At 42.3% G+C, this 8,003-nt stretch overlaps 1 protein-coding gene across 1 annotated transcript; it reads right to left on the reverse strand.

The window, feature by feature from the left end:
• Positions 1-2,097: 2,097 nt before the first annotated feature.
• On the reverse strand, positions 2,098-7,624 carry LOC115927393 (alpha-amylase 2-like). The gene is made up of 4 exons (XM_030993192.1): positions 7,470-7,624; positions 6,288-6,506; positions 4,884-5,198; positions 2,098-2,917 (listed from the first exon to the last, which is right to left on the reverse strand). Exons 1-4 carry the CDS (start codon positions 7,607-7,609, stop codon positions 2,098-2,100), a joined length of 1,494 nt encoding a protein of 497 aa, XP_030849052.1. The 5' UTR covers positions 7,610-7,624.
• Between the last annotated feature and the right edge of the window lie 379 nt (positions 7,625-8,003).

The following is an 8,003-nucleotide window of genomic DNA, read 5'->3' on the forward strand; positions in this document are numbered from 1 at the left end:
TTGCATTGTGAAAGAAAAGGTGTGGAATGGATCAGAAAAGTTGATCATATAGCATGTAAGTAATGGTGTGTAATACAAGGTTCTGGAGTCATCACAATCATCATAAATTTGGCAGTCTTGGTAAAGTAACAATCACTTACACAGAAAGCTGTATATGGGACAACACACATGGTGTCGGGGCTCGTACTACCCTGATTTCCTTATCTTACTATGCTCATTACTCAGCCAGTATACATTTTCTTCCAAAATTGTTTGGCACATGACATTTATTTGTAATCTTGAACATTCAGGTTAAGTTTTGTTAGATTCTGTGAGAATTCATTTTCTTTTTTACCAGAACTCAAGTTTATCTTTAATTTGTAATGTCGTGTTCAGTCAACGTAGGCAACATTATGTAGGGCATAAATAGTAGGGTTGTGTTTTTGTTTAGGGTGTGTGCTTTTTTTTAATTATGCAAAGTGCTCCAAAATATTCCGTTAAAGAAATGGATATTCTGGGCACCTATGAACAAGATTTTTTGTTTATTTCTTGTATGTTGTTACGCGTTCAATAAATTATTATATTAACAAAGGCGTCATCTTATCCTGCATGTTTTTATACGAATCAGTGGAGACATAGCAAATGCTCCATGTCATGCAAAAGCATTGCAACGAATCTTTGTAATGTCGATCCTAGATGGCCCTTAATTATTGTGGAAACACCCTATTGAATGTCATACAAGGTAGTATTTTGATCGGGAATATCTCCTATAGTACTCGTTCTATCAAATGAGGGTTTCTGGAAACCACAATAGGTAAAAAATCCGCCGGCTTCTTCAGACGAAAACATGTGCGTCGGAAAACTGGTAACCTACTCAATAAAACAAAGATTGGTCATTATTTACTAGCTTCTACAATATGGGTGATTTAAATGGCAATGTGATATAAATTAATATAATTTGAACTGATTAGTTAATTTACTTTACAGAGGATTTCGGTGCAATTTAAATTGTAAGACTTAATTTGGGGGACATCTTTCCAGTTCCCGGATGCATGCTGCCAACAGGGCGGTGTTTCACAAAGATCCTAAGTTGAACTTATCTCTAAGACATTTATGGAAAGCCATTAGCATCTATGAAAATATTTTGTAAAAGTTATTTTAAAAGGCATAGAATGTTGATTCAAATCATTCATATTTTCTATTATCAAGGAGATGTCATGTTCTTGATGTGGAAGTTATTTAAAGGGCCCATGACATCGAAATACAAGTGTATTCCTGTTGGTGTGCAGTCCTGCATACATCTCATATTTTGATATGTTAACTTCTGAATTTGTTTCATAGATTTTTAAATGTTTTTTTAAATATTTGTTTTTCAAACTTGCTAAGCTCCACCCCAAAAACCTCCAGATCTCATTCCCCTTGTGACATCATCTGTCAGTCATCAATTAACTAACTTGAGAAAGTGGCATGTAACTTTGCCAAAGTTGACCACCTGTTACAATCCCACAAACAATATCAATATATAAGTTGCTATGTCAGACATCTCAGACTAAACTAATATTCTAGAATAGACAATGGTATGTTATTTCCACCAGCTTAGTACACGTTCATAATAGAATTGCATGCTTCCGTATATGTACAATACATCATCAATGCCTTTTGTCTTCCTCGTGATGCTACAGCATGTCTGACATAGCAACTTGTATGTTGCTAATGTATTACGTATTGCAACAGGTGGTCGACTTCGGCAAAGATACATACCACTTTCTCAAGTTAGCTCATTGATGACTGACAGATGATGTCAGAAGGGGAATTAATTTTTGAGGTTTTTGGGGTGGAGCTTAGCAAGTTTGAAAAACAAATATTTAAAAAAAATCAAAAAAATCTATGAAACAAATTCAGAAGTCAACATATCAAAATATGAGATGTATGCAGAACTGCACACCAACAGGAATACACTTGTATTTCAATGTCATGGGCCCTTTAAAGTCTAAAATACTTGAATTTTCGCATTTGAATATATTTTATTTCAAGTCTACAAATGGCTCTCCATAATTTTCAAATCCAACTTAGAGTTTAGTTCAACTTAGGATCTTTGTGAAACACCCCTTGGCCGGTCTACCACTTACAACCAGCACCGCTCCCAGATTTGGCCTTGTAGGTGAGAGCTACCATGGAGTCTTCACCAGCTTCGAGGCAGACCTGAGCAGCGCCATCGCTTTGGACCTCGATCTCCTTTCCAGTACAACCACTGTCGGTTGGGTCACCGCTGATCAGATCGCAGTAGGTACCACCGGAAAGGCCAGTCTGAAGCCAGGGGCAATTGTCCGACCTTTCGTTGCTGATCGCGAAGAAAGCCTTACTGCCACGGGAGAAAGAGATGAGATTGCTGAGTCTCGTGGTCCAGTTGTCGACGGGAGCGGTGCCGGCGGCGTTGCGGAAACAAACCATATTTCGGATCTGTCTCCATCGATGTTCGCAGACCCAGTCACCCTTGCAGGAGGAGTCGGAGTTGAATTCCGGAGACGACGTGACACCGTTACTACCGGGAGGCCCTTGGTCGGTGTTACTGAACTTGTAGGAGCTCATGATCCTCGTAGTACCGTAGTCCCAGGCAAGAGCAAATGCGGTTGCCTTCTTGTAAGCGGCTGATTCCGTGTAGGTCACGACACTACCGGCACCGCCATGACCTCTCTGGTTGTCATGGTTATCAACGAAGACCACAGCTTGGGATGATGGAAGCATGCCCCAGCTCTCTCCGAAATTGTACAGATATCCGAGGTCAACTTCTCCTCGACCCACTCTCGCGATTTCCGTGCAGTAACGGAACTCGGTGACATCGCCGAGGTGTGTGTAATGTGCTGCCTTTATCGGTTCACCACCCTGGTCTATGACTTCCTGATAGATGTAGGGACGACCACCGAAGACATTCTGCAAACTAAAGATATTAAACTCTTTACGTGCCATGGAAATGATCTCCACGTTCCACATTGTATTTCTCATCAAAGGTTTCGGGATTATTTAAATGTTTCCAGTGTAATGTTAATCTAAACAGGCGTTCAAGGGTTTTTCTGTTGCTAATCAAAACCGGAAGATGGACAGTTTTGCAAATTAGCCATTACTTCCATTACAAAGCAGTAATTCCGTCAAATTAGTGCCTTGTGTATTGTGCTAGGGGAAGGGGCTAAAGGGACTGCCCTGAGACAAAAAATAAAGACAAAGGGGAGAAACGGAAGGGTGAATCATGCTTCAAAATAAATGTTCGTACCCCCCCCCCCTCATACCGGTTCATTGATCAATGCTTTAAAGCATATCTGTACTAGTTTCAGGAGGGATTAGACCACCCTGCAAGGTCACTGGACAGGTGGTTATCTCATCAACTCAGCTCTCAAGTAACATAAGAAAAAGAGGATCATGGGGGACCAATGGTCACCGATTATGCATTGTTTGTTATATAGAGGGCGCAAGTAGCTACAAGTAGTGCAGTGGGGCTTGAACAAAAATACATTCGCTTTCTAATATATTTCCGGGCCAAACAGAGTGACAATATACGTAATATATTTTTCCCTGCCCATACCAGAACCATGTGATCTGAAAGAGTTCACCCCCCCCCCTCCCCTCAATGCTAGACATAATCAATGGACGGGGGTTTGTATAGTTAACCATGAAGGTTGTAAAAATGTTCGATTTCATTCATTATTGTTCGTCTTTCTTTTATTTCCCTTTCCTCTTATACTGCGCATCATGTCCAGTTAAAGGTAAAGACCAGTTATGGTCATGCGATTGCATTGTGAAAGAAACGTTGTGGAATCGATCTGAAAAGGTTGATCATCTAGCATCTAGCATCTGCAAGGTTCTGGAATCATCAAAATGATAAGAAATTTGGCCCATTCTTCATAAAGTTACAAGCACTATACACAGAAGATGTATATGGGACTACCCTATATCACTCACAGTCCATGAGAGAAACAAATTTTCCAAATATATCAATTAGTAGGCGGTTCCCCGGCAAATTTGTAAACATCATGTATTAGTCAAAACATATTCTTTCACATGATTGGTAATGAGAGCTTCCATTTCATTTTTTTGAAATTGGGGCATTTCGAATACTGGTCTTTACCTTTAACAAGGTAGCAAAGACTTTCGAAAACTTCATCCTATACAAAAGAATTAATGTCAACAACCGTATGCGTTCCTTATTGAAATGTGCGAACATGACCATGATTTTTACCTAGTCCGAACGTGATTTCTATAGATAATGCAAGTGGGTATCAAAATTGCACTTCGGGTTATTTCTAGAAACACTTTGCGATTATTTTAGTGGAATTCAACCGGAAATCGGGCCTGTTAACAAGTGTATAACTCATAACTTTTATAGGGATCACTTGGAGTTGAATCTTCTCAAAATGAATGGTGGAATCCACTCCAATCTAGGAGTTCATTTCCACCCCAAAGCGGAGTGATCCCCAAAATTGGACTCTCCAAAATTAAAGTCCACCCTATGCGGTTAATGATTATTAAGAGAGGGAAGGGGAGATACAGAGGGAAAGTGAGGGAGAGAGAAAGAAGAGAGAGAGAGTGAAGGAGACAGAGGAAGAGGGATGAAGATAGAAAGAGAGAGGAGGAGAGAGAGAGGAGGAAAGAGAGAGAAAAGAGGGAGAGAGAGAGAGAGAGGGGGAGAGAGAGAGAGAGAGAGAGAGAAAGAGGGAAAGGGGTAGAAGATAGAGAGAGAGAAAGGGGGAAGGAGAGAGAAAAGCGACAGAGAGAAAGAGGGAGGGAGATGAAAAGAGAGAGGTGGAGAGAGAGAGAGAGAGAGAGGTGGAGAGTGTGTGTGTGTGTGTGTGTGTGTGAGAGAGGGAAATAGAGAGAGAGAAAGCGAGAGAGGTTAATAGTTATTATCTTACCCATTGGCTATGTTTTCAATTTCTGTTGGATCCATGTGCTTGGCCGCGTCAATCCTGAACCCAGCCACGCCATAACCCAGGAGCTTGTTGAGGTAGTCCTGGACCAGTTTAGTACTAGAGAGACCGGAACTGAAATCAATGTCGTCGAGTCCTACCAGGTTACAGTAACGGACTTCATCCGGGTTAGAGTAGTCATCGATCCCTCCGCTGTTCGAAGAACATCTTCCATTCGGTACGTTGAAGTTTCCAGGATAGTAAGGCACGTCTGGGAATGTGTAACTATCATCTTGGCGACCGCACATCGGCGGAGGAGGGGGGGGGGGGGGGGGGGGGGGGATATATTTAAAAAGTTAATTTTATCTCTCAAAAACTAAGTTGTACGTTTTATGTGAAGATGTCTTCCTTTATTTTAGAAATAGAATAGACAATGTTATCAGGTGATAAAGGATAGGGGGATGTTGTTGAATTCAACACCAATGTGTTTAGAGCATTGCTATTCATTCTGGGGGGTGTTTCACAAAGATTCTAAGTCGAACTTAACTCTAAGTTGGACTTAAATATTATGGGAAGCCATTAGCATCCTTGAAAATATTTTGTAAATTTCTTTATAGAAGGCATAAAATGTTGATTCAAATCATTCATATTTCCTATTATCATGGGAGATTTCATGTTCTTGGCGTGGAATTTATAAAAAAGTCTAAAACACTTGAATTTCTGCTTTTGGATATATTTCATTTTAAGGCTCCAATGGCTGTCCATAATTTTTAAGTCCAACTTAGTGTTAAGTTCTACTTAGGATCTTTGTGAAACACCCCCCAGGGGGGTGTTTCACAAAGATCCTAAGTAGAACTTAGTCATAGTCATAGGGCTGGGGATTGGCACCGGCTTTACGCGGAAAATGAAATACGAAAAGAGACCAGTTTACTAACATATTCACATTCATGGATGTTTCTTTCATGGGGAGCTAGTTACGAGTTATTCCATTAATGAACTACAGTACTTGGAATCCAGTCTGCATACATTACGTGTTGCTATGTCGTGGAATCATGGGGTAAGTTTCAAGTTGTGAAGGACAACTGGGAGCTGGATGTTGTCCTGCAGAGGTCCCTATTTCTCGTCCCTTTCCCCTTCTCTCTTCCCGTCTCTCTCTCTCTCTCTCTCTCTCTCTCTCTCTTTCTCGATGGCCGCGGGGGGGGGGGGGGGGGGGTACGTGCATCTGTGTCCCCTAGCATTAGCTACGCCACTGACCAAACCAAACCCCAACCCTAAGATGTAAACCGTGTTATTCGAAAAACACTTCCTCAACCCTCGCCACAACCCGGATGACGAAATGAAGCTCGAATCAATTGGCGCCGGAGCACCGGAGGAGGGTAACTATGGAAACAGACTTTTGTATATCCTTACCAGCGGCCATGTGGTATGACGGCGTCAACGTAGATTCGAACCCCAACGTTGTTACATTTATCCACCATCTCTTTGAACTCGGCCTCCGAACCGCTCCGACTCCCATCAAGACTGTAGCTCACGGGCTGGTAGCGTTGCCACCAAGGATAGCCATCTGCTGTTATGTGTTTCGAGGGAGGGGAAACCTGCACACCTGCGTAGCCGTAGGGGCCAAGGAAACTTTAGGAGGAGAGATGGGATTGGATTAGGAAGGTGGAGTGGGTGTCAGGGATAAACAAAGGGGTGTGGTAGGTGAAGGGGATAATAGGGGTGCCAGGGACAACGATAGGAGTGTGACGGGGTGGGATCCCGCCCCCCCCCCCCCACTCAGAGGTAGGAATGACCGCATGCGTGTTGCCAAAATGTCCGGTAAAGGGGTACTTTTCGTGCGACAAAGTCCGGCCCGAGAATTGTAAAAAAAAAGGGGTGTATTTGACTTTTCACCCGGAGATTTCTTTAAAAGGGGGTGTTTTTCTTTTTTTTCCTCTCATCTCTTTGGACTCCCTGAGAAATTATTCCGAATTTAGGGGTGTACATTGAGCATTTTTCCTGATTTAGGGGGGTCTCCAAGGCAGGAAAAGCCTGCGAAAAGCCCGCGAAAGGGGGGTCCGGAAATGTTGGCAGTCCTCAGATAGGGGGTGCTTTCAAAAAGAGGGTACGAGCATATGCGTACCCTAAATAACACTGAGTGGGGGGCCGGGGTGGGATGAAGGGGAGATCGAGGGTGTCGGGGATAAAGGAAGGAGTGGATGTGGGGTAAAATGATGGGGATTTAGAGGGTGTCAGGGAAAAAGAAAGGGGTGGGTATGGCATATGGGGGTAGAATGAAGGGAATGTTAGCGTTGGTACGGATTGTAAGTGATGAAATAAAGGGGGGGCAAATGAATTTCACATAAATTGAAAAGGATACATGAAAAGGGAAATTAAACGAGAAAAAAGAAAGGAAAAAAATGTAAATTTCAACTCAACGAGGCTTTTAAAATACCACCATGAAATGCTTGCATTGGCAAACACTGCAAAAAAAAGTATAATCGAGCACATTCTCCTCTCCACTTGGAGGCATTCCCGTCTTCATATGGCTATCAATCTCACGCTCTTCTCAAGAACCAGGGTGAAATAAAATATTAATCAAGTATCACTTACTCCTGACATTCTTTGCCGATGTCGGCCCACTTCCACTCGAAAAGGTGAACGATGACCTTACGGCCATCTGCAAAGTTGGGGTCGCTAACGCCGGCGTGGGCGCAGACCGCCGCCAGGAGAATGACAAAGAAATGAAGCATCTTTGATGAATCTACAAAGAAATGGATTTTGATTCGATTTGATTTTGATATGATTTAATTATAATTATTTAATTTCACGTCATCATCATCATGTTTGATAAGAACAGAGTTAAAGCCTATCTGCACTAGTTGGGCCAGGAGTGATTAGACCTCCCTGCATGGTCACTGGTAGGTGGTTATCTCATCAGATCAGCTCTCAATTAACATACGAAAAAGGGGACCATGGGGATCAACGGGTACCGCTTAGTCGTTTTGAGCTGTGTAGAGGGCACAAGTAGCTACAAAGTAGTGCAGTCCCGCTTTAAGAGCTAGGTCATTTTGTTACAAATCGTGAACAATTGAACAGAAAGTCGACACTTACCAGTTGAGAGTCTTCTTCGAGAAACAAGAATGT

The sequence above is a fragment of the Strongylocentrotus purpuratus genome, unplaced genomic scaffold (assembly GCF_000002235.5).
Source record: "Strongylocentrotus purpuratus isolate Spur 01 unplaced genomic scaffold, Spur_5.0 spur5_contig_848, whole genome shotgun sequence".
In the NCBI taxonomy this organism is placed as follows: domain Eukaryota; kingdom Metazoa; phylum Echinodermata; class Echinoidea; order Camarodonta; family Strongylocentrotidae; genus Strongylocentrotus; species Strongylocentrotus purpuratus.

Bases quoted from the DNA above. Each gene is read 5' to 3' on its own strand.
- LOC115927393 (XM_030993192.1), bottom strand. From the start codon at position 7,609: ATGCTTCATTTCTTTGTCATTCTCCTGGCGGCGGTCTGCGCCCACGCC. The intron at 6,507-7,469 runs GTAAGTGATACT...CTCCTCCTAAAG, and splicing joins ATCGGCAAAGAATGTCAGGA to TTTCCTTGGCCCCTACGGCT. The intron at 5,199-6,287 runs GTAAGGATATAC...CCCCCCCCCCCC, and splicing joins GTCATACCACATGGCCGCTG to CCCTCCTCCGCCGATGTGCG.